Below are 26,844 nucleotides of genomic sequence, written 5' to 3'. Positions count from 1 at the left end.
CAGGGTCAGTGAGTAAATGTTAAGCCTTCTATAACAGTAAGGTTATTTATATATGTATGTTTTTTTTAATTAAGCATGCTGTATATTAAACACATATAAAAATAAACATTTTAGCAGCATTTTTTCCAGTCTCTTAGATAAATTCAATCCATAGTTTCTGTTCCCAACCTGCAAGACAGCCTTCAACACATTTCAAATTACATGCATTTCCTCATAAGGGTACATATTTTAGTCCTGGCATATATATCCGTACATTTTTTTCATACAAATATTTTTGGAGTACATTTGCTATGACTGCTCTAAGGAGTGGCCATACAGCTTAAGTACACATAACATTTTCCCCATGTCATCTCCAGGTCTGTGAAATCAAATGTGTTTTGTGATTTTTGTGCTGTAATTTGTCCATAATATTAGTTGTTACCTCTATGTCAGAAATGTCAAAAACTGCTCCTCTGTGTTTCAGGCTCCTGCAACAGATGAAGATAATATGGAGGATGGCTGCTCCCAGAAGCTGGCTTCTGCCAAATATCTTCGCCTATTACTACTAATACTAATTCCCTGCATTTGTGCCCTTATACTTTTGTTGGTGATCCTCCTTACGTTCGTTGGTGAGTATCACAGAGGGTAAATGAGGGGAAACAAGAGACAATCACTGGACTTTACCAGTTAATTAAATTTGATAACATAATTTAAGTGCTGTTTTTATAGTCTGTAGGGAAAAAAACCTCTTCAGATATTCACCTGTATCTTGCTTGGCAGAGTAATGTGTTAAACATCATGAAGAGTTCTATGCGAAACTTTGGTCCCTTCCGCACACACAAAATAATGCGTTTTCAACCACTTTAACAACTGTTTGCAAGTGGATTTTGCTATTCCACACAGCTTCAAATAGCACTGAAAGCAGTTTGAAAGTGCATTATTCTGCATGTGCGGAATGAGCCTTTGTTCTGGACTACCTAGATCTCTCTTAATTATATATTATGTTTTCTCCCATGCCTTCTCCCAGCTTTCGTCTTTTTTCAGAAGAATCATGGGTTGCATGATTACTTGTTGGGAAGTTACTATTTTGGAGTTCACATTTCTGATCACATGTCAAAAAAGGACTTTTGGAGGATATTCAGCTTACTTTCCCCCACTAACTGCTCTTTGCATTCCCTGAAATCCCCCATGGCTTCTCTTTCCCCTCCCTGCTTCCTTCTTTTCTTCTCACCAACCAGCCAACATATGACGATCTGGGACCTTGCCTTCAACTTTGCCACCTTCTCTAATCCTGGCAGCCCCTTTCAAGGAAAACTGTGGCCAAGTTACACAGTGAAGATCCCACAAGAACTTGTGGGGATACCTCACTGTCCGCTCTACCCCCCTCCCCACATTACTTCCTCTTTCCCTGCTCTTGGCAACCCTCAAGTCCTCACCTTATTCTGCTTCCTTCTCTCTTTCTGTCCACCAACCAATCTACCTTTTATCTGCCCACCCCATCTTCAGTCATATTTATCTACTTCGATAGTTACCCACCTTTCTCAACAGTGGGGACAGGAAGGAGCTTAGGTCATTCTCCTCCACCATTTTATGCTCACAACTACCCTGTGAGGTATGTTAGGTTGAGTGGCCCAAGGGCTCCAAGTGAGCTTCCATGGCAGAGTGGTCATTCAGTCCTGGGTCTCCCAGATCCTAGTCTGAAACACTAACCATTACATCACACTACCTTTCTTGGACTGGCTGCTGTTGAAGTGGCTGGCCTGGGTGAATCATGCCACTTGCATGGTATCAAGTTGTCTGGTGGTTGTTTCAGTGGGAGGGTTGTCAGAACTGGGTTGGGAAATCCCTAGAGATCTTGGAGGGTGGACACGTTACTCAGGCACGCGTTACTCAGGAGTAAGCTCGGTACAGCAACTGTGACATACTTTGAATGGCTGCATCGCGCCCCTCAGAGGGTTTCCCCAGAAGCGACACCCATTGCCACCAACCAAACTTACCTCCAGGTAAAGGATCATGACCAGCCAGCCTAGATGTGTGGGAGGGATTCCTTTCCATTCCCTCCCCCCAAGGAATGCAGGCACACACATCAATGACATCGCACAGTATCAGGCTGCGTGTTTGCATGAGCACGTACTGCTGGCCTCTGCAATTGATTTGCTGCTACTGTTCCTTTCCCATTTCACCACAATAAGCCACAGCACTGCGTGGCCGAGCCTCGCTTGTATGTTAATATAGTGGGCAAGAGACTCAACAGCAGTTTAAACCTCACCTATGAATATGATTTTCACGCAGCAATGAGTATCCAGGCAGGCAATTACTCCTGCTTTTGGCAAACATAGCATTTGTGGGGTCTGAATTGCTAGGATGCCTAATGGGTAGAGCCGAGGGCCTTCAGTGGCCAGTCTTGTCAGATCTGGAACGGTAAGTAGGGATGGTGCTTCGAAGGGAGTCGACCAAGGAAGATTATGCAGTGGAAGACAATATCAAAACATTTCTGCTTCTCACTTGCCTTGACAACTCCTTGCTGTTGCCACCATAAATTGGTTGTGACTTGAAAGCACTTCACACACACACACACACACACACACACACATGCACGCACGCACGCACACACATGCACGCACACACACACACACTTATTCCTTTCAAGATGGCAGGATGGGAAGGGACAGTCATTAATATGTCTTGCTGATATACATTAAATAAATATTCAATGTAAATATACAGTTTTTATTAAATAATTAATATGTTGATTGATTCCTGATGCTGCATTAACTCAAATTCAAAATTAATTGAAGTTTTAGCAAGAAAAGATAATTAACCATATGATCAGTTAGTCTGTCATGTTGAAACTATAATAATACAAAATCTTAAAGAAATTCTACATTTCTCAACAAAACGTTTCTTCTACTAGCAGTTATGGAGAGTAAATTTTTTCGTAGAATGTTGAAAGTATTATTACTAGGATATTTTTCGGTGGATTAGTAGATTGCATTCTGATGCTTTCAGTTTTTCTGATTTTTGGAAACAAAGCAATTGTTGTAATTATCACTTTTGTCTCCGACAAATGTACCCCGAGAAATATTTGTTCATTTTAATGAGTTTTGGCATGTGGTCTGATTGTGTTTCACAATTTTCCTTTCATACAGGTGTGTTGGGGAAAAAATGCTTTTATTCAAATGAAAGTGATTTGTTTGGAACTGATGGTGACAATGAGATTCCTGGAATTCCTTTTCAAAACATGTCTCAAACTGGTTCAAATGTAATTTCTTCAACAGACAACAAAGTGCCGCCACCCTCTTGGACCACAAAACCATTTTTTCATGTTGATCAAAACTTTAGTGTTGTCTCTCACACTCCGACACTGCAAACTACTCCTACAAAGGAAACAGTTCTGACCAAAGCTCCTGGAGACAAAACGTCGTCATCATTCAGTACACAGGAAGAAGCTCCGTGGTCCACTGACCCACCCATTAAGGTCATAGACAAGATGCCTACTGTGCCTGCGTTGAAGCCCACAAGTCCCCCTGGGCAAGGAACGGATTTGAAAAAAAGTAAGTTTATGTTGACAGGAACCCTTAATTAATTGTGACACAAGAAATTAAAAAAAATATACAGTTGGTGTTATGCCTGGTATATTTCCCGAATACAGGGGTACCACATCACTTCAGGTAATTTTATCATACATGTCCTCATTTTGGATTATTCCAAGACAAGAGCCTCCTTTAGTGTTGAATTATTCTTAGTTAGATGACTGACCGGTTGATGTGAACATGATACGTGTTTATATAACTAAATTTGAGTTATTGCAGTTCCAAGCCAGCGGGGCACACTATACACTAGGTCTTCTTTATTTTAGGAAAAATGAAAGTAAATGTATGCCATTACTTCACAAGATATATAGAGCAAGACATGTTGAACCGATTGGCTTGTTCATTTAACAAAATTGCCCGTTGGTTCAAATGCCTTGTGTAATTGAGAGATTGTTGATCATACTGTAATAGCTCCAATACAAACAGTTAATCTAATTTAAATTCTTTTGAAGTCAATGGAATTAGTTATCTTACTAATCTACAATGCCATCCAGAAGAGATAAATTCTACAAAGCTCATTGATGCCAGTGGACTTACAAGGGTGTAACTCAGCTTACGATGGCACCATTCAGGGGTGCTCATGCCCTTGTTGTTTGACAACAGGCAGACAACAGTCTAACTATCAGTTCACTGTTTGTGAACAGCCTGAGCCTGATTATCAGGTTATTTTTCAAATGTTCAGACCTGACAGTGTGGTGCAATTGTTGCTGTTTCATCCCTGGACGTTCTCACAGCTCTGCTGTTTCCCTTCCTCTGAGACTAATTGTCTCTGCATGCTGCTTGCCAGTCAATGGTATAAATCAACAATAAGCAAATCAATCAGTCAGCAATTAAAAATAAATACCAATTAAAATGTTTTATTGTTTGGTGTGCATCGGTGTTATTTGCACACGTGCATTTTCACAGAGCCTTATGGGAGAGACAGTTCCTAACAGTCCTTAACCCTGGGTAGAATAAATGGAACCTACTCCTTAGATGCAAAAGCGCCTGCAAGGCAAAGAAATAAACTGCACCTCCGATGGAAACAAAATACCAACACAACTCATGCACAGCTGCACAGCTGCTTGACAGCTCTTTGAGGTGGTTGAGTCAGGCAAACAGATTAGATGTTCAGATCATGGAGTTTGCATGTGGGAGGAAGCTGGAAATTCTAATGAATGAGATGGCATATAGCTATCACTTTGTGTAACAAGTGTACTGATTTATGAGTTGTGTAAACCACAGGAGGAAATTGCCACTATAGACTGCATCAACGTGAACAAAGAACACGAATCTGCGCATTTGCTTATTTGTTGTCCAGTTTGCCATTTTTGTTTGTCTTAAGGAAGGAAAGACTGGAAGAAACCTTGTTTTTTTATACCATCCTGTAATTTGATTTGTTTCAGAGGCCCAAATCATTATCCTCTGAATTCCCAGCTTTATTTCTTGTTAGATGATACCATAAGTGTATCACAACAGAGGTACATAGAGGTTGTATGAATGTTGATCATATATAACAGCAAAGGTGGATGCATAAAAAGCAACATATTAATGGAGATATGCTAGACTGAGAGAGCCGTTTCGAGAAGCATAAGAAAAAACTAATCGCAGAGCGCTGTCCTCCTTGATTATAAGCACTACTGTACTTTTGAAAAACCTTGACCTGCCTTTAACAGCCTTGAAGTATTACGAGGCCAGTTACCTATCTAGAATCTGACTAGTTGTCATCTTTGTGTTAAGATTATACTGCTGTGCCGTTCTAAACTGTATACAAAAAGTTTTTTTCATTACTCCAGTGGGAGAGATGTAATAATTTTCCCCAAACCTCTTGTTATTGTGTTGTAAAATTATTTTGGTTGCTTATAAGTAAATTGCTACTCCAGTGGGAGACACAATTTTTGAAGTATTTATTGTAGCCTGGTTGGTACAAGTTTTCTTCTTCAGACTGAGAGAGCTAGCATAGTGCAGTGGTCAAGGGCAGTAGATTCTAATCTGGAGAGCCAGGTTTGATTCCCCACTCCTCCGCAAGAGTGGTGGACTTTTATTTGGTGAACTGGATTTGTTTTCTTGCTCAAACACATAAAGCCTGCTGGGTGACCTACTCATAGTTCTCTCAGATCTCTTTAACCCCACCTACCTCACAAGGTGTTTGTTGCAGGGAGAGGAGTTTGGAAGACGCTTTGAGACTCTTTACTGTTAAGAAAAGTGGGGTATAAATCCAAACTCCTCCTCCTTTCACTAATAATGGATTATGAATTGTGGTGGAAAGTGTTGCCCAGTACCACAGCTGATTTAGGGTGACTCTGTAGAGTTTTCAAAGCAAGGGAGGTGGTTTTGCCTTTGCCCGCCTCTGCATGGGGACTCTGAACTTTAATCCAAATACTAATGAGGCTCAACCCTTTTCAACTTCAAAAATCTGACAAGATTAGGAGTTTTTGGTCTTATGCATGGGTAAACATCCAGGCACCTGGGTGAGACCCTTTGACCACAGTCTGAGATCACTGAAAGGGGAAAAATATTTATTTACTAAAATACAATTTCTATTCACTAGCACAAAAGAGCATACCATTTCAAATACTGTCTCAAAACACCACAGTGTTACAGAACAGGGAAAAGAAATAAAAACATGAGACAAATAGTACAGCTACTGATGTTATCTTTGCATTCCTTTTCATGGAATGGACACAAACCCACTGTAACTTTGAAAATAGTGACTGGTCAAGACAGAGTTCACTCCATTTCTTTCTTGTTCCCCATTTCTTGGCTTTTGTGCCCCTCATTCTTTGTCCAGATCTTTGAACCCTTCCTGTCCCAGCTGGTTTGAGTCCCCACATATGCTGCCTTGAATATTTCATCCAATCAAGTCAAGGCTGGTATCACAAAACCTTTATGGCCTAACCAGAGTCCATAATATAGCCATCTATCAAACCATCAACAATCATCATATAGCCATCTATCATGCCTCTTTCTGGCAGGTGAGCAAATGGTCACCTCCAGCCTGCCTATTTATCTCCATAAAGGAAACTTATCCCACCTGAGGAGTTTGTTGCTTTGTTATCAGGAATGATTATGTTGGTTGAGATCAAGGCTTCTCTGAGTGTTCATCAAGGTATCCTGAATTCCCCTATCATCATGTATACATAGTCCCACTTGAGCATCATAGAGAAGTGTACTGAAAAGGTGCTTTCCTTTTTGCTGTTTATCTCCATTGTTTATTTCCATGTTACACACATATACTAAACAGTGGATAGCATAAGAACATAAGAACAAGCCAGCTGGATCAGACCAGAGTCCATCTAGTCCAGCTCTCTGCTACTCGCAGTGGCCCACCAGGTGCCTTTGGGAGCTCACAGGCAGGAGGTGAAAGCAATGGCCTTCTGCGGCTGTTGCTCCCGAGCACCTGGACTGTTAAGGCCTTTGCAATCTCAGATCAAAGAGGATCAAGATTGGTAGCCATAAATCGACTTCTCCTCCATAAATCTATCCAAGCCCCTTTTAAAGCTATCCAGGTTTTAAAACAAACCCCTTTTAAAACAAACCATTTCTTGAAATCAAGTGTCCTGTGGATTTCTCAAGCATACAGATTATTCATGGCCATAAAATTAAAGACTGTCAGAAAGAAAGTCAAATCTTTGACAGTCCATCTGGGCAATCAGGCAGACTCCAGCACACGTCAACACACAGTGAACTCAAACGTCTCAAAGCAAATTAGCTTTGGGCCCTTAACTTTGGGCCCAAATTAGCTTTGGGCCCTTAACTCAAAGCAATTAGCTTTGGGCCCTTAACTTCCATTCAGAACTGCAGAAATGAAATGTGGCTTCCATTGCTACGTTCAGAACCACACAGTTTTACCAGTTGCTGATTCCCAAACATACACACACAAAAAATCAAAATTGGCAACAGCAGAAAAATATTCCCTAAACTTGTTTCCTCTCCTCCCTCCCTCAGCCCTGTCTGGAGAATGAAAGAAATTAACTACTTCCTTTCATTCTTATATGGGATACTCTATAAAGCAAGATGCCGCGGGGAAAAAGAGGCATCAATAAAAATAGTAAGTAGGGTTCATCATCCTTTCCCAGGAAACCTTTCTGTATACATGAGATTGTTAAAAAGAAGCTTTGTAAATTTATATCCAGATGAGAGAAGGGCTGAAACAGCAGGTGGTAGTGGCAGAGGCTGGTGCGAGAACATTTGCCCCCCTGTGGGTGTAAAGGGCACCTGTGCTGTTGGGGGGAGCAAAAATACAAGTGTATGGGTGCTGCTCAGCTCCATGGTGGCCAAATCTGGAAGTGGGTGCCACCGGGGAGCTACACTAGCATCTGTGCAGTGAGGAGCAGGCTGGGTGTGTTCCCAGGGGTGGGGAGCTGATTTTAGTCAACTTCCACCTTGTTTTCAGCCCAGGAATGCTACCCTCCACAACCATAGTCTTACACCTCACAAAAGTATGGTAAAAGCCTGTTTCGGTTATAGGGTGATTCGGGTGTCAGGAAGGTTTTTAAATTTCCCTCCTTTCCATGCTCCGCAAAGTCCATTTGGAGGCGGCTGTCCCCAGCCACTGCGGTGCTCCCCCCCAATCTGAATTGAGCTGCCTGAAACACAAAAGCTTAAAACAAAAAATAATTACTTAGGCCCCTTCCGCACACGCAAAATAATGCGTTTTCAAACCACTTTCACAACTGTTTGCAAGTGGATTTTGCTATTCCGCACAGCTTCAAAGAGCACTGAAAGCCGTTTGAAAGTGCATTATTCTGCATGTGCGGAATGAGCCTTAGAGAACACTCAAAACTTACTATAATGCTCTAGTTCCTTCAGTAACTTGAGAGTCTAGAACGAAGGAAGGAATTGTCAACATTGGGAAGACCTGGAGTGATTTGTCCACCAAAAGCAACAAGATAGTGGCCTGGGACAGATTCTCCTGGACATATTGGAATATGCTATACAATTATCGGAGGAGACTAAAATGGTCTGGGATACAATGCAATAGTTTGCTGGCAGGTCAAAATTAACAGCTTCTCAAGCATCAGCAGGGGTAGGCTGCTGTAGATGTTCTGAATTAAAGGCATGTAAAAGTGTTCTGCAATACTGAAGTTGTGGCAATTAATCTCTGCTATAAATGCTGTAGCAACTTCGTTTTATAGGAATAATTGCAGTTATTTTGGCATACTAGTGAAGGAAAGAATAGAGTTCAAGACTCTGTAATTTTTTTAAGGGGGATACCATCAATTATTCTTTCTCTTAGCTTCAAATGGAATAAAAAAAATGTTAGTACCGTAGGGAAGAAAATTACCCAAAGTGTGCTTTTGAGTGTTCTAGTGAATAGGTTTTGATTTCTTTGACAAGCACATGCTGTGCGACTGTCAAATATTTCACTTCTTCTGGCTTTGCTTTTCACCTAAGGACATGTTTGCTGTGTCAGGCTCTGTGTTTCATCTGAAATGATGTGCTCTAGTAGTAATATACCGTATATACTCGTGTATAAGTCGACCCGCATATAAGTCGAGGCACCTAATGGGAAAACTTATTGACTCGCTTATAAGTCGAGGGTGGGAAATGCAGCAGCTACTGGTAAATTTATTTTATTATTACATTTTTATACCGCCCTCCCCCGGAGGGCTCAGGTATAAATTTCAAAAATAAAAATAGATACCAATAAAATTACATTAATTGAGGCATCAGTAGGTTAAATATTTTTGAATATTTATTTTAAAAAAACCCAGTACACTAGCTCTGTAAGCCCTGATTCTCCCTTTAAATCCACGCAGAAAGGGGGGGGGTGATTTTAAGGGAGAATCTGGGGAAAATTTAAGGGTGCCTGTCAGGGAAGGAATGTTTATGTGAGCAGTACCAAAATTTCAGAGTATCTTTAGGAGACCCTCCTGATGATACCACCCAGGTTTGGTGAAGTTTGGTTCAGGGGGTCCAAAGTTATGGACCCTCAAAAGGGTAGATCCATCTACTATTAGCTTCCATTGGAAACAATGGGAGATGGGAGCACTCACTTTGGGGATCCATAACTTTGGACTTCCTGAGCTAAACATCACCAAACCTGACTGGTGTCAGCAAGACATTATCCTGATGATACCACCCAGGTTTAGTGAAGTTTGGTTCAAGGGGTCCAAAGTTATGGACCCTCAAAATGTAGCCCCATCTACTATTAGCTCCCATTTGAAACAATGGGGAATGGGGGCACCCCCTTTGGGGGTCCATAACTTTGGACCCCCTGAACCAAACTACACCAAACCGGGCTGGTATCATCAGGAGTGTCACCTGATGATCGCCTGAAATTTTGGTGCTGCTAGCCTAAAAACTGCGCCCCCTGGTGGCCAACAAAGTAAAAACCCTAAAATATTTTTTAAAATGCACCTCACTCGTGTATAAGTCGGGGGGGGGGGGGTTTCAGCACAAAACATGTGCTGAAAAAGTCGACTTATATGCGAGTATATAAGGGATTCAATAGTCATTCAAATATGCATTTACACAAACTGAAAGAGGAAAATGTGCATGAATACTATTGTTTACCAGATTTGAAACTACTTAGGCAAATGAACACCATGAAAATTTACTACACAATATTGAATACCGGATACAGAAATAAAATAAGTTATTAAATAGGTACAAGTGGAACCCGTAAGAATTTGCAGAAGGCATCTCATATCCTCCTCCCTCATGATTTTTTTTTCTCTTTCCTGAAAGCCTCCATAGCCACGCTCCTTCTCCCGCTTCCTTCTCTTCTTCCCAACCAATGGTCAACCTATTCTATTTGTTCCTTTGTCTTCAGGTTTCCCTCTCTCCCCCTCCCCCCCCAGCCTCTTCCTAGGGAACTTATGGCACAGTAGTGTGGTGCTGGCCACTGGGCTAGCCCCACTTGTGTGATGTGGAACCCTCAACGATTTAGGAGCAGAACCTCATTTCCCGCTGTATTTCCTCTTTTCTCCCTCCTGGCGACCTCCATATCTTCTCCCCTTTCCCTGCCTCATTCACTCCATTCACCAACCTGTGTCCATTTTTATTTACTACATTTTTACCCTGCCTTTCTCCACATCAAGAATCAAAACAGCCTACATTATTCTCCTCTTCTCTTTTTTATCTGCAAAATAACCTGTGAGGTGGGTTAGGCTGAATGTGACTGGCCCCAAATCACCTCGTGAACTTCCAGAGGAAGATGGGGATTTGAACATGGGTCTTCTGGACCCTGCTCTGAAGCTCTAAAAACTATACCAGGCTGGCTTTCATAGGGTTGCTGCTGTTGAACAATAGCAAGCAGCCTTGCCTAGGTGAGTCATACACGTCAGGTGGTATCAAGTTACCCTGAGGTTGCTTCCAGGCCTAGGTTTGTCGGCCTCCAGGTGGAACCTGCAGATTGCCCAGAATTAACTCCAAATGATGAAGATCTGCGCTTAAACTCTTAGACAGATGCATTATTTTTCTGGAAGAAAGATCCTCTGAACTGTGTCATAATGTTGATTAGATTCTTTTCTATTTGGACATCAGCAAAGATGTGTAAAAAAAAGAGTGAGGAATGCATATAAATTGGGGCTGGTTAAATGATTACCACATTCCATTTCAATAATGCATTCTGGTGGAAATATTTGTTATGTCCTCCTGCTTCAGTCCCTTTTGAGCTCTCTTTCTGGCAAGAACTATAACCTTCTTCCACATTCTACGGCCAGTAGTGTTCTTTGATTTCTGTAGAGCCATTGCGTGAAGTGATGTTTTTGTTTCAATTTCAGTTTCTGTTTTAGTTCTGTCACTGTTTTAGACCTATTTCAACATGATTTCTGGCTCAGTTTCGAAAATGAAACTGCTTTGTTTGCCCTGAATCACAATCTTTATGGGGAAAACAACAGGGGGAATGTAACCCTGTTGGTTTTCCTATTCCTTTTGGTGGCTTCCTTCCAATGTTACCATCTTTGATTGTCTTCTGGACGGCACTGGCCAATACTGGCATCAGGTCACTGTGCTCCAGCATTTCTGTTCCTATCTGCCCAACAAGTTCCAGAAAGTGGTCTTAGCAGGTAGCTGCCTAACCCTTTGGCACCTATGCTGTGAGGTTCTGTTAGGTTCCATCTTGCCCACAGGCTATTTTCCATCTACATAAAACCAGTCCAAGAAGGCATTTGGACATTTGAAGTGAGGGATACCATGTGGTGATGACATGCAGCTATTTATCCGTTTCGGCTGGATCAAGTGAGATGGTAGATAGACATCCTGAGTGAGCGTCTGGAATTGTAATTGCCTGTGTGAAGAACAATAAAATGAAGCTGCATCTAGATGAACCTGGATTTGGAGTGAAGTGTCATCAGTAAGATTAAGGCATACAACTCTACTTCTCCTTTCTATTTGTTTTTAGAGAGACAGTAGAAACCCCATACATTTGGAAGTAGGAGCATGTTAGAGGTGGTCAAAGAAAATGAAATTTAATCCAGGAAAGACCGAAATGTTATTTGTTGGGAGGTAAACCAGTCCTCAATCAGGTCTTGTCAGTAGTCTAGTGAGACGCTGAAAATTCTGAACAAATTATTTTAGAAGAAGTACTCATGCTACCAATCAATTTCTGGGCACAATTCAAACTGCTGGTTCCTATATATGGTTTGCAGTGGCGTATCTGCCTAGGGACAAGGGGCACTCCTTGTCCCCGGGCTCCACTTTTCTGGTCACATGGGGGGGCGCAAAATCGGGGGCCCCACGTGACCAGGAAGTCCTGCTGTCTCATTGTTTTCGCGTGCCTCGACCCCATCCGACTCAAAAAATGATGAGCACCCTCAACCCCACCCTGGACTCCCCCCTCTCTTCAGAAGAGACTACCAGGCTGCCAGCTGGGAACCCAGCCAGCAGGGGGAGTCTAGGGGGGGGAGGTGGGCACCCTAGACCTTGCCCATGTCCATGGTGACATGGGCAGGGTTGAGGGCAGTGGGGGTGGAGCTAGGGTGGTGGTGGGCGGAGCCTGGGGGCGTCCTGGAGACAATTTGACTCCGGGCGCCATTTGCCCCTGGTACGCTTCTGATGGTTTGGGTCAAGAAAAGGCCTGCTGCTCTCCCCCTTATGAAAGTTCCTGTCAGGTCTTGCTCTGTGTACTTCTCTGTCAAAGGTAATATGGTAATTAGGCCTACTCAGCTGTGGCTCCTCAGCTTGGGAGTTTTGTCCCTGCAGCTTTTGCTTGGCCTGACTGTATTACACTTTGGACTTAAAGCAAAAACTGTATCATTTTCCCAGGCCCTGTTTTGCTTGCTGCAGTTTGAACTGGTTCATTTTTTATGATCGATGCTTTTAATTTCTTATTTTTAATATGTTGTTTGTGTTCTGAAGAAAGGCTGTTTGTTGCTTTATGTCTTACTGAGAACCAATATGGTGTAGTTGTTAAGGTGGCAGACACTAATCTGGAGAACCAGGTGATTCCCCACTCCTTCACATAAAGCCTGATGGGTAACCTTGGACTAGTCAAAGTTGTTTCAGAACTCTCACTACCTCACCTACCTCACAAAGTGTCTGTTGCAGGAAGGGGAACGGAAGGAGATTGGAAACAGGATGTTGGGTTAGATAATGTTAAGACTTATCCACCATGACTTTCCTTATGTTTTTGTGTATTTGGGGACATTTATAATGTAATATATAGGTATCCAATTTCTTGTTTATTTTATTTACTTCTTTTAAGTTTGTGTTCCTTTGAGGATAGGGCGGGATACAAATCCAACAAACAAACAACAAACAAACAAACAAACAGTTAATGTTAGGAATTCCTTTTAGGCTTAAAAATAAACTTCTATTCTTAGTGGCTGCAACTGTAAAACATTTATATGGAAGGAGATTCCATCAAAAAAGGGTGTCATTCCTTGTTGCCACAGCTTCTCCACCATTGTATCATCAGCCAGAGGTATGGTATTACCAGAAGGCCAGACTTTTGAGGTTTCCTCAACATATCCACCCAAAGTGTTTTCTATGCTTCTATATAAGATTATTAGTCTCCCTAAGGAACATCTGGATGTTCAGTATTCTGCTTCTTCCATGCATCAAAACAACTTACATGACAAGTGCATACTTCCAAACTGAAAGATAAAATTATCCTCAGTATGAAACAGGCAATTGGGCTGCCGCAAAATATATAAATGTCATAGAACCATAGAGTTGGAAGAGACCACAAGGGCCATCAAGTCCAATCCCCTACCATGCAGGAACAGACAATCAAAGTGCCCCTGACAGATGGCCATCCAGCCTCTGTTTAAAAATCTCCAAAGAAGGAGATTTCACTACACTCGGAGGAAGTGTATTCCACTGTTGAATAGCCCTAACTGCCAGGAAGTTCCTCCTAATGTTTAGATGGAGCAGCCGAAAACAAGCTTGCTCCCTCTTTAACATGACATCCCTTCAAACATTTAAACATGGCTATCATATCACCCATTAACCTTCTCTTTGCCAAACTAAACATACCCAGCTCCCTAAGTCTCCCACGATAGGGAATGAAATCCAGACCTTTAAACATTTTGGTCACCCTTCTCTGGACCCATTTCAGCTTGTCAATATCCTTCTTGAATTGTGGTGCCCAGAACTGAACACAGTATTCCAGGTGAGGTCTGACCAATGCAGAATAGAGAGGTACTATTATGTCCTTTGATCTAGACACTGCACTCCTATTGATGCATCCCAGAATTGCTTTGGCTTTCTTGGCTGCCGCATCACACTGCTGACTCATGTTCTGGATCATGAAATTATCTGTAAGGCAAGTGAGGAATTTTTTGGACCTGATAGTCTTGGCAGATTTTGATTCCCAACAACTATCAGGATAATTGAAATCTCCCATCACTACTACTTCTTTTCTTTCTAAAAGTTTGGTCATCTGTCCTAGGAAGGCTTCATCCAACTCTTCAGTCTGGCTTGGGGGTCTGTAATAGACCCTCACAATGAGATCACTGCTGTTTTTCTCTCCCTTAATTTTTACCCAGATGCTCTGAATGTGGCTTCCAGGATTTAAATCATGGGCTTGCTCACAACTATAATCATCTCTGATGTATAACACTACTCCTTCTCTTTTCCTGTTTGATCTATTTCTCTGAAATAGGTTAAACCCTTCAATTATTATATTCCAATCATGAGACTCACCCTACCAGGTTTCAATGATGCCTATTATATCGTGTTAGCCGTGTTAAGAGTTCAGGTTCATCCTGTTTATTTCCCATGCTCTGTGCATTAGTGTCGAGACGTTGAAGGCCATGATTCATGCCCTCTGGATGAAAGTTTTATCCCTCACACTGGTGGGATCATGAACTATTAATTCTCTTCATAACCTTTGGATTATCATCTCCACACTTGATGAACTCCTGCTCACTTGAATACTGCCTCCCACCCCCACATAACTCAGTTTAAAGCCCTTCTGATGAGGTTTGTGAGCCTCCTAGCAAAAATATTCCTACCTAAAGGTGTGAGGTGCAACTCATCACTTGCCAGTAGTCCCTCTTCATGAAACTGCAGACCATGATCCAAGAAACCAAATTGTTCCTGGCAGCACCACCTGCGAAGACAGTTGTTCACCTCAACTATTCTTCTTTCCCTCCATTGGCTATGTCCTTCAATGGGGAGTAAAGATGAAATGACCACCTGTGCATCCAGATCCTTCCACTTCCTTCCCGGAGCCTCAAAATCCCTTGTGATGTCCTGAAAGCTAAGTCTCACAGTGTCATTTGTTCCCATGTGGATCAGAAGTCGTTAAATACAATTTTGCCAATTATGGCTATTTCTAAATTTAGCTTAAAAAAAAACCAAACAAACCCTAAAGTTTAAAAATATAAAACTTAGTAAGTTGCTTCGATTTTCCATTCCCGTTATTTGGGCGGTGGTGTTTTGCTGTGTTCTTCAAAGAACTGTGCTTTCTTTTGTTATTATTTTCTTTTATTCATTTCTTTGGACCAGCTGTTTTGGGGTGTTTTGTATTGCCTCAAGATAGCTGCTTTGGCAGGCTCGAGCTTCTTCTTGCAAAGCTGTTTCCTTACTGTTTTTTTTCAACATCTACTTTGATAAAATGCCAAGTGTGCTTTAATTAGCGTTGTTTTTGAGGAGGGAACAGCTGGGGCACAGGTTGAGAGGGGGGTATTTGTATGTTCTTGGTAAAGAAAGGGGTTTTGTTTTGAATTGAGAATGAAACTCACTATTATGGGGAGCGGGGAAAACCACCCCTTAGAGGAATTTTCATTGCCCCAAAGAAAACAAAGTAGAAGGAATGCTTTCTTAGACATTTGCGCTATCGCTATCATTGTCTACCCTTGCTCCTCAACAATAAAGTTTCACTTTTAGCTAATCCAAGTATTATTAATGAAACTATTAATGAAACACCTAAGCTACCGGAAATAGATTTTTCCCAAAGAACAATATTGAAAGAAGTTGCTTCACAATTTAAAGAATAATTTTAAAACAAAAACAATAAGAGTAACATGCTGTTAAAATGACCACTGAAGTCAAGTTTCAACAACAATTCTTTTTTTTGTAAATTCTAAAAAAACCCAAACATTTGCTTCAGCTTTAACATAGATCCATGTTTATTCACAAGTCCAATGCTTGCAGGATAACCAGACGCTTATGCTACATTATTGATATTTGTATTGCATTATGTTTGTGGCAGTGAAGCCTCTGACATGTATTAATGAGTGAAATGACATCATGTGGGTATAATGGCACCTGCTGATGACATTCCTGGCATTCATCAAGTGTTTTAAGGAAGTGGGCAGGACCAGATGGGGCTTTTTCTCAGCAGAACTTCTGATGGACCACTGGAGACTTGATTGGCTAAGCAGATTGAAAGGCACCTTGTTAAAATTAGCTTCTGCCTGAAATGTTCAGAAGTTATTATTATGGTTATCCATAATCTCACTCACTGATATTTTGTGGCTGTTTCTGCCTCCGGTGGCAACCATTTTGTTGTTGTGCTTACCACCGTGTGCCATAATTTCAGGATTAAAAGGTTGGTAGAGGTGGACCCAGTCTTGGAATGTTCATGAACATTCCAAGTGGTTATGGGGCACAACTATCAGCATGTGAGAGGAAAAGGAAAGAGTCAGTCTGGCTTGGATCTGAATCTCCTACTGGCCTAGGAACTGAGGCCGTTTCCGCACGGGCGAAATATGACGTCGTGGAAACGGTAAAAGAACCGCCATAGCGAGAGCGTTCGCACGCGCAGCGGCGGAGGTGCGCATTCGCGCCGTCGCGGAAACGCTAAACCGGCGCGAAGACGCCATATTCAGAAAACGCTTTAAACCACTCTTTTTCCCCCTGTGACGCATCGACGCCGCACTCGTGCGAACAGCCGCAAGGGAGCCGTCTTCAAAATGGCGACTGCCAGACGGCCAAGCTGGGTCACCTTTTCCCCACACACACACACACGTTTGTCCCTGGTGCTTTCCCTGCATGGCCAAGCACCTTTCCCAGACCCATGCACTGGGACTGACAGTAGCTGGGAGGGGAGGCACTGACAGATGGGGGACGGGCAGGACATCAGGGCAGTCACGTTGTCCATCGCACTGCTGCGTGGGCATGACGTCGGGCCTGCACGGCTTCGCAAGTGCGCAGGCGCAACGTCGCGAGACGCCGCTTCCGCAGCGCTGCAGTGCGAACCGTCACATTTCTGCGGGGCTGCGGACGCCCGCAGCTCCGCCTGTCTGTGTGAACGCTTTTTTTCGTATGCGTCGCAATTTGCAACGTCATCGCGTCGCTGCTTTTGGCCGTGCGGAAACGGCCTGATACAACTTGTAGGATAAGATGGTGAACAGAAAAAAAAAATCCTCAGAGGTAAGGATGCAAAGAACAGGAAGCGCATAGGCAAAGTAACGGAAGAAATGGTACATTAGGCAGAAATCCAAGGAGGTATAAGTGAAAGCTTTGAGGTAAAGAACAGCAGCCATTGAGACAAGGCAAGAAGAAAAGAAGTAAAAACTGAATGTTGCATAGTGGTTTGAACTGTCAAGTTTATTCTTTGGCTATAGGCTTCTAGTATGATAGTATTGCTGATTCATGTTCTAAATGTGTTTTCATTTTACAGGTTCCTGCATAAATATCACCTACAACCAGTGCCAGATGCTGCCCTATAACCACACTACTTTAACTCCAGTCCTCTCTATTGTCAAAAGTATTGAAATGGAAAAATTTCTCAAGTTCTTCGGTTATCTCCACCGCCTCAGCTGCTACCAACACATCATGCTGTTCGGCTGCAGCCTTGCTCTTCCTGAGTGCATCAATGATGGTGATGACAGGTATTTGGGAACTGTAGCTCGCTGGTTCTCAGAACCAATTGCTGTAGAATATTGCATATCTAATCATGGCAACGCAGCTCTGGAGCTAAGTCTTGTGACCATTTCACTGAAAACCTTCTATTATCCAAAGCTATCTCAAAACAGATTTCTGCCAAGCTAAATCAGTTTCTAGGAGCAAGCTTAGGCTCATTCCGCACATGCAGAATAATGCACTTTCAAACTGCTTTCAATGCTCTTTGAAGCTGTGCGGAATGGCAAAATCCACTTGCAAACAGTTGTGAAAGTGGTTTGAAAACGCATTATTTTGCGCGTGTGGAAGGGGCCTTAGGAGCAACTATTTAATGTCATTGTTACTGCAGGAATAACTGGAATGGTGTCATGCCTGTGAGAGATTTTCTTATGAATTATAGACATGATCCAGCCACAGTTAATTGCTTCTAATCCACATTGGATTCAAAGGGGGAGTTAAATGTACATCTTTTAAAACTAAAGACCAACGAAACAATTTCTTTTCTTCCTCTGCTAATGCTATACGTCTTCAATGTAAATGAATTCTTAGCTATCTCAGGTGACCCCTGTATAACCTCATAGGTTGTTCTTGAACTTTTAATAGCTGTATGATGCTTTACATTTCAACAAGAGAAGGCAAATGACAGGAATCCCTTTGCATTTAATGCAGAATTATGTTGTAATCTGCTGTAGTGTGAAACATGTGATGTGAAACATGTTTCTTAGACTGGCTCACATGTATGTTTTTTTATTATTCTGCACTTGATTATACTCAATGAAGTGCATAAATAGTCACTGAAAAATGTTGTATTTTAGTTGACAGGGATGTGAACATTCTGTCTGGAATTATTAATCTATGATATATCATTCATTGCAAGTTGGCATGTTCTTCTTGAAAAAAAGGTGTTTTTGGAACTGAATACCAGGGAGCCAAAAATATTGTTTCAAATACCAGTTGTGTATTCAGATTCACCCCCCCGCCCCTCGTGCCCACAATCCCTATGGCAAGCCTAACAGAACAAATGTCAAATCAGAGAATTCAAGCCAATGTTGACCACACAATTCCCCAAGCCAAACCAATTCAGCAAGGAATGTAGTTTCAAGTCTAACAAATGTCCAGCCACAGAATCCAAACCACCATCACACTAGAGAATCAAATACAAACCACAAAACCAATGCAAACCACTGTGAACAAAGAACACAATGTTGGAAGTCCAACAAAAACAATTTTGAAGGACAGAATTCAAACCAAACCAACTAGACAGGCTAATATTAAGCCCTGGCAAGAAGACAGTCTCACAGTGGCCCATTATGCACGGAACGCTTACCTCGGGATGCTATTCTGTGCAGTGGGTTTGCAATAGGCTCTTCTTGTGTTTCTCTGTTTACACACAAGGAGGCACTCCCTACTGGGCGCCCAGTTTTTCTGCAAATAATTCTCCTGGCCTGGTTATCTTAACTCTGCCCCATCAACTTATTCTTAAAGGCACAGAGCTTAAAGGCACAGATCTCATTATTATTATTATTATTATTATTATTATTATTATTATTATTATTATTATTATTATTATTATTATTATTATTATTATTATTATTATTATTATTATTATTATTAATTCGATTTGATAAACCGCCCTTCCCCCAGAGGGCTCAGGGCGGTGTACAACAGCAAACAACAACACAATAAAACAAATCGAATAGCCCCAGTTAAAATAATACAAAACCTTAAAACTATAGCAGCAGTAATCGTCAGTAAGTGATTAATAATAAGAGATGTCTTGGTAATCAAGATTGCTGGCTTAGTTTTTAAACTGTACTTTTATCAATATTACTGTTCCCAAAAAACCTTCCCCCCAAAATGAAAGAGCAAATGAATTCCCTGGACCACACACTGCTAAAGAAGGGGACCATGCTTTAGAGCCAATATTCTCCACCACCCCCACACTCCTCACTGCTGTTGCAGGAGCACAGAGAGGCTTGTTCTATCCAAAGCACTCTCTGTTATTATTATATCGATATCTCAATATATCAATGCAATACAGAGGTCAGTGTGTTTTGACTAAGTCCATGTAAGTGAGCTTCTAATCTGTGCCTTGAAGCAGCTGGAAACATGGAAGGGGGGGGGGGTGAAGGGAAGGTGTGGATGGCAGTTGGAAGGCTGGCTGTGGGTGATAGGAAGATGTCTAGGGCAAAGCTGTGTTCACTGGCAAATCTGCCTGCTCTGGTGGCAAAACAAAATTAAAAGTCATGCTAGAAGTGGTCTCGCTTGCTGTGGAGAGAATGAAAAGTGAAAGCGGGCCTTGAAGAAAAAGGACCATACAAGAAACCTTGCTCCGATGGACATTTGCCCCAATTATGCAGCAAACATGTTGTGTCTAACCATCCAGTGAAATTAAAGAAAAACAAGCCTGGTAACCTTAAAATGATTTCCAGTTTCTACCTGAAACTTTCTGGGATTTTGGGGACTGATTGAGCTTTCTGTATCCTAAAATACAATATTTTGAATACCAATTGGATGCCCGAATCTAGCCATAAAATACAGGTAAGGTAATTTTCAGATATATATTTAGATCAAAAATATCCAAATGCCACATCCCTCGCTGTAATAGTTAACCTGGGCTGAGCATATTTTTTATTTATTTATTTATTTATTTATTTATTTATTTATTTATTTATTTATTTATTTATTTATTTATTTATTTATTTATTGTATTTGTATGCCGCCCTCCCCAAAGGCTCAGGGCGGTTTCCAACAAAATAAAAATTTAAAACATCATATATATAAGTTAATTAAAATACATAAAATACATAAAATATTAAACTAGAGATGGCTCCAGCTATTCTATTCCCCCTTTTATGAACCCACGGGAGGCCAGATGTTTGCTTTTTATCGCTGTTGATATCATCCCGGCTGGCCAAATGCCTGGCGGAACAGGTCCGTTTTACAGGCCCTGCGGAAACTTTGTAAATCCCGCAGGGCCCTGATCTCACCTGGAAGCCTGTTCCACCAGGTAGGGGCCAGAGCCGTAAAAGCCCTGGCCCTTGTAGAGCCAGCCGGATCGCCTTGGGGCCAGGGATTACCAGTAGGTCCGCCTCTGATGAACGGAGGGGCCTAGAAGGGCGATATAGGGAGAGACGGTCCCTTAGATATGCAGGGCCAAGGTCACAATGGCTTTAAAGGTCAAAACCAAAACTTTAAACATGACCCGGTACTCGATCGGCAGCCAGTGCAGTTGGTATAGGACCGGAGTAATCCGGTCCCTCGCTGTTACTCCGGAAAGGAGTCTGGCTGCCGCATTCTGTACGAGTTTCAGTTTCCGGATCATGGCCAAAGGTAAGCCCGCGTAGAGCGAGTTACAGTAGTCTAATCTAGAGGTGACCATGGCATGGATCACAGTGGCCAGATCAGAACGGGAGAGATACGTGCCTGCCGCAGATGGTAAAAAGCTGCCTGGGCTGTCTGGGTGACCTGGACCACCAATGATAGAGATGGATCCAGAGTCACCCCCAGGCTCTTGGCGGACGAAGTTAGTTTTAACGTCTCGCCAAGAAGGGTAGGCAGGCCAAAGGCCACCGGACACTCCCCCCGGCCCAGCCACAGGACCTCCGTCTTAGTGGGATTCAACTTCAGCTGACTTGCACTCAACCAACCAGCCACAGCATCAAGACAATGGTGGAGAGCATCAGGGGCCGAGGTCGGGCTGCCCTCCATTGTGAACAAGAGCTGGGTGTCATCAGCGTATTGGTGACACCGCAGCCCAAAACTCCGAACTAGACTCGCCAGGGGGTGCATGTAGATATTAAAAAGCATTGGGGAGAGTATCGCTCCTTGCGGCACCCCACACATAATGGGGCGACGCTTGGAGATCTCACCCCCCGATGCCACCTGCTGTCCCCGATCTCGGAGGAACGAGATCAGCCAATTTAAGGCTGAATCTCGGACCCTGATACCAGCGAGGCGGTGGACCAAAAGGTCGTGGTCTACCATATCGAACGCTGCGGTGAGATCTAACAACACCAACAGCGCCGAACCGCCTCTGTCCAAGTGTAGTCGGAGGTCGTCCACAACAGTGACCAGCACCGTCTCGGTCCTATGACCAGTGCGGAAGCCAGACTGGAAGGGATCCAGTACGTTTGTGTCATCCAGGAATCGCTGGAGCTGAGCCAGCCATCGCTTCAATTACCTTGCCCAAGAATGGTAAATTAGAAACTGGGCGGTAATTGGCTGGATCTCCAGGATCTAAGTGCTTGCGTCTTTTTTAGGAGCGGGCGGACCACTGCCTCTTTAAGCCGACCAGGGAAAACTCCTTGCTCAAGGGAGCAGTTGACTATATCCAACAGGTGGCTCCGAAGCTCCTCCCTGCCGGCTTTCAACCAGGAAGGGCACGGGTCAAAAGGACAAGTGGTAGATTGTACAGCATCCAGGATCCTGTCAACATTCGTTAGGTCAAGTAAGCTGAAGTGGTCCAAGAAAGGACCCAAAGACGGCCCAGGGGCCTCTAGTTCACATACCGTATCAATAGTGGCAGGGAGGGATTGGCAGAGGGTCAGGACTTTGTGTGTGAAGTAGTTCGCAAAAGCCTCACAGCCTAATGCCAAATCAGTCTCTTTTGGACCTATCGAAGAGGTCGTCAACGTCCGAATTACATGAAACAATTGTGCTGGGCGCGAACTAGCAGATTCAATAGCAGAAGCAAAATATGCCCGCTTCGTCTCCTTCACAGCAGTCTCATAGGACTTCATAAACGTTCGATATGAGTGTCTTGCCCCCTCGTCAAGTACCCGCCGCCCCCCTCGCTCAAGCCGTCTCAGTTCCCTTTTCATCTTCCTCAGCTCCTCGGTGTACCAAGGAGCCGGGTTGATGCGGGTACGGAGAGGACGCTTTGGAGCGATACCGTCGATGGCTTCAGAGAGCCTGGTGTCCCAGCTCTCTACCAGCTCATCTAGAGTAGCGCCAGTGGGTGGGAGTTCCCGTAGAGCATTTTGGAACCGTTCTGGTTCCATTAGTCTTCCGCAGCTGGTTAAAATATGCCCGTCACCTAGGACGGGCATAGGAGCATCAATCCGAGCCTTCAGGACATAGTGGTCAGACCACGGCACTCTTTCTACAGAGGATAAGACCACATGCACACCTGCCGCGAAGACTAGGTCCAGAGTGTGGCCTCCTTGATGAGTAGGGACACCAGTATTTATAAGAGAGAGGCCTAGCGTCGCCATGGATGACACTAGATCAGCGGCCACTGACGAGGAGGCCGAATCAACATGGACGTTAAAGTCACCCAGCACAATTAAGCGAGAGTGCTCCAGCGCCCACTCAGAGACGACCTCCAGAAGCCGTGACAGGCTATCCGCCGGTGCGCTAGGTGACCGGTACACTAGCAGGATAGCCAGCTTCTCTTGGTAGTCCCAATGAAGGCCTAGACACTCCATGCCATCAATCACCGGGACAGGGGACGTCCTGAAGGTGATAGTATCTTGGATGAGCATCGCCACGCCACCCCCCCGGCCCTGTGTCCGAGGCTGCTGGACTGCCACGGTACCCCTTGGAGTGAGATTGTTGAGGGCAACTGTTTCGCCCTCTCTCACCCAGGTCTCCGTGACACACACGAGGTCAGCAGCTTGATCTCCGAGATATTCTCGGAGAGTAGCATATTTGTTATTAATCGACCTCGCGTTAATCAACAGCAGCCTAGGAGCAGAGTAATTAATCCCTGTCCCACTACCTGCATTCTTTGGGATAGGCCATAGGTCAGACAGAGAGCGAGCTTCACCATATCTCACTCTGCGTCTAGTATTCGGCCTAGGCCTACCGTCATACCTCCCTCGCCCCAATATCACTGGAATCCCTGACCCATGTAGGGCCTCCTCGTGGGTATCTTCAAAGGGGGGCATTCTTACCTGGAATTAAACCACATATGCTAGTATGTTTACAACAATTTAAGCTTAGCTAATCAATTGTCAAGAGATCCTTGTTTTCAGCAGATTCATGAACTATACAAATTCTTAGAACATTGTTACAAAGGAAGATCTACAATATATACGCGGCTTCACACTGGCAAATCTAATTCTTTAGCATTTCACACAAACATATTTCCAGTGCTTATTATATGAGATTCCTTAAAAATAGGCCGTATTCACACAAACATATTTCCAGTGCTTATTATATGAGATTCTTTAAAAATAAAAAATGAAACTCTGAGTTCTGAACCTAAGCCAATGTTAAGAAGATTCTGTGCCACAAAGGGAGCAATCCTAAGCAGACTTACTGAGAAATAAGTCCCATTTTATTCAAAGAATATTTAAGATTGTTCTTAAATGATGGCAACTCATACACATCAGTAAACTTCAATAAATGCTCATGTTGCATGATATGTTCTTTGATGGGTTAGTCAATTAAGTTACATTGAATGAAGCTGACACAGATGTATTAATTCTGTTATGTAACCATGTTGGGAATTTTAGTTGCTTAATTACAGGAATATATTTCAGTAGAAGATGAAGAAAATCTGTTAATTTGCAGGATGATTCATTTTGATTCATGCGTAAAGTTTACATTTGATTAAATCACGATTACTTTATGCGAAGTTACATTGTGCAATCATAGTGATTGCATAGAGATGGCAATCACAGCTCCACAGAGTCTTCATATACAGCCTGCATACAGCAGGAGCAGCAGTTGCGTAGTGGTTAAGAGCAGGTGCATTCTAATCTGGAGGAACCGGGTTTGATTCCCTGCTCTGCTGCTTGAGCTGTGGAGGCTTATCTGGGGAATTCAGATTAGCTTGTGCACTCCCACACACTCCCACACACGCCGGCTAGTCACAGCTGTACAGAGCTGTCTCAGCACCACCTACCTCACAAGCTGTTTGTTGTGAGCGGGGAAGGGCAAGGAGATTGTAAGCCCCTTTGAGTCTCCTACAGGAGAGAAAGGGGGGATACAAATCCAAACTCTTCTTCTACTTCTTTACCAGTCTTACATGCCATTGTCTATCCGAAATGCTACCCAACTACAGAAAATCTGATTACACTGAATATCTGCCAGCAAAGATGTATGTATGTATGTATGTATGTATGTATGTATGTATGTATGTATGTATGTATGTATGTATGTATGTATGTATGTATGTATGTATGTATGTATGTATGTATGTATGTATGTATGTATGTATGTATGTATGTATGTATGTATGTATGTATTTTATTGGACTTTTTAACCCCCCTCCCCCTAGGGGCTCAGGGCGGTGAACAACAGTCTTAAAACAAACTTTAAAAACAGTAAAAATCAGTTCAATATAATCATATAGCTGCTGCAGAAAAAATAGTCTTGATTGTGTTTCATGGGCCTAATCCACATTTTATATTTTAATATGTTTGTTATGTGCAATCCAGATGTCTGCCTTTGAAACTTGGAGATACCTGTTTTCAATCACTAGTTGTGCAACCTGGGAAAATGAAACTCTTCTCCAGATAGGACAGCCATTGCTTTTGTAATTGCAATCTGAAATATAGTTGAATGAATATCACGGCTATTTTGTGGATTGTTGCTCTCTTTCTCCCTGTCCAAGCCTTTTTGAAATGTTTGAAAAGTGGTTATAATGCACTAGAAGCTGAACATTTTGCTGCTCTAAGAATCCAGTCTAGAGCACTCATCTAGACTAGAAAAAGCAACAGCTGGCCAAAGCAATGCCTCACCATTTATCAGCACTTTGTTTCAATTTCATTTCAGTTGTTTAAACACATTTGGATTATTCTGTCACTGATCATCTAGAAGTGTTCTTCCAGAAGTACACCTTATGTTATAATCAAATTAGATGATGAAACCTCTAGAGAATTTAAAACATTTGCTATTTTACATGCTTGCTAGTTCTTTACTTGGAAATGTGTAAACTCTATCTAGCAGGCAATGATTTTAACTTTCTTTGAATATAGAAAGTAACAACAATATGCAAAAATAATGTGTCTGCTATATTATTTATAGGAGGAATAGAGGCTAAGTTAGTAGTTCTAAATTCACAAGATGACTTTGCAAGAATCCTCCCTCTAATGCCACATAAACAAACCTCTATTAGATTTTTTTTTCAAAAATAGATCTGTGATTTGATATTGGAAATTCAGAGTCAAGGGTTTAAACATAATCTAAAAATATATTTTCTAGATTCTCAGGGTTTTAAATTTTTTTTTGCTGTGTTAACCTAACAGTCCAACAGTTTTTGCTGGGTTAGCCTAACAGCTTTAAAGCACACACTACAATTATTGCAAAAATAGAAACAATCAGGACTGCAAAACATCAGAGTGACAAATTAAAAGATAATCAAGAAAGTGGCTTGAAGTGGAAGGAGAAAACCAGATCGAGGATGAAGTTATTAAAAGCTCTTTGAGTGTGCTAGGAATAATCACATTTGCAAGGCAGATAAGAGAGGGAAGCAAACAGAAGACTGATGCTATGGTTGTTGATGGGTGAAAAAGAATGTTAGAAGTATGAGAGAGATTAACATGGGAGTCTGTGAAAGCAAATACATGGCTTATTCTAGTTATGTTTGTCAAAGATTAACATGTTTATTATAAGATTCAGATTACTTATAAAATCTAATTCAAAGATTCAGTCTCTTGTCATTTCTGTTACTTCCCAAATTATAAGCATCACACTCTTATTATTTATGACATCAGCTTCGTCTCTTGAGGGATTAAATTAAACTTCTGATATTCTGTTGCATGGTGCTCTTAGAAGTAATGTTATCGCAACCAGGAGTGGTTCAACATCAGTCACTAGTGGTACAATTGCCATCAGCAATAATATTTACTCAGCTTTGTTTCAGATTAGGAATTAAAGCGGGAGTTGAAAGCAGAGTGTAACGAGAACAGCCCTGGGCAAAGCTGCCAGCCCTGGGCAAGGCAAGGTTGGATGCCCCCCCCCATGAATGCTGACCACTCCACACCACAACCAAAATTTTTTTTTTGCACTAGGACATTGGGTGCCTACAGGGGGTGACGTTTTTAGACATATCAGCACCAAAATTTCAGCATGTCATCAGGATACTGTCCTTATGCTACTC

General features: G+C 42.4%; 1 protein-coding gene across 1 annotated transcript in view; it reads left to right on the top strand.

Annotated features, from left to right (window-relative positions):
- The first annotated feature begins 3,220 nt into the window (after window positions 1–3,220).
- The window catches only part of CORIN (corin, serine peptidase), a 106,914-nt gene continuing 83,290 nt past the window's right edge, over window positions 3,221–26,844 (top strand). The window contains 2 exon segments of the mRNA XM_048509608.1: window positions 3,221–3,533; window positions 17,572–17,782. Coding sequence (XP_048365565.1) covers window positions 3,221–3,533; window positions 17,572–17,782 — 524 coding nt within the window.

This window comes from Sphaerodactylus townsendi, linkage group LG10, assembly GCF_021028975.2.
Source record: "Sphaerodactylus townsendi isolate TG3544 linkage group LG10, MPM_Stown_v2.3, whole genome shotgun sequence".
In the NCBI taxonomy this organism is placed as follows: domain Eukaryota; kingdom Metazoa; phylum Chordata; class Lepidosauria; order Squamata; family Sphaerodactylidae; genus Sphaerodactylus; species Sphaerodactylus townsendi.
The sequence above is the reverse complement of the archived record's forward strand: the minus strand, read 5'-3'. Positions and strand labels throughout refer to the sequence as shown.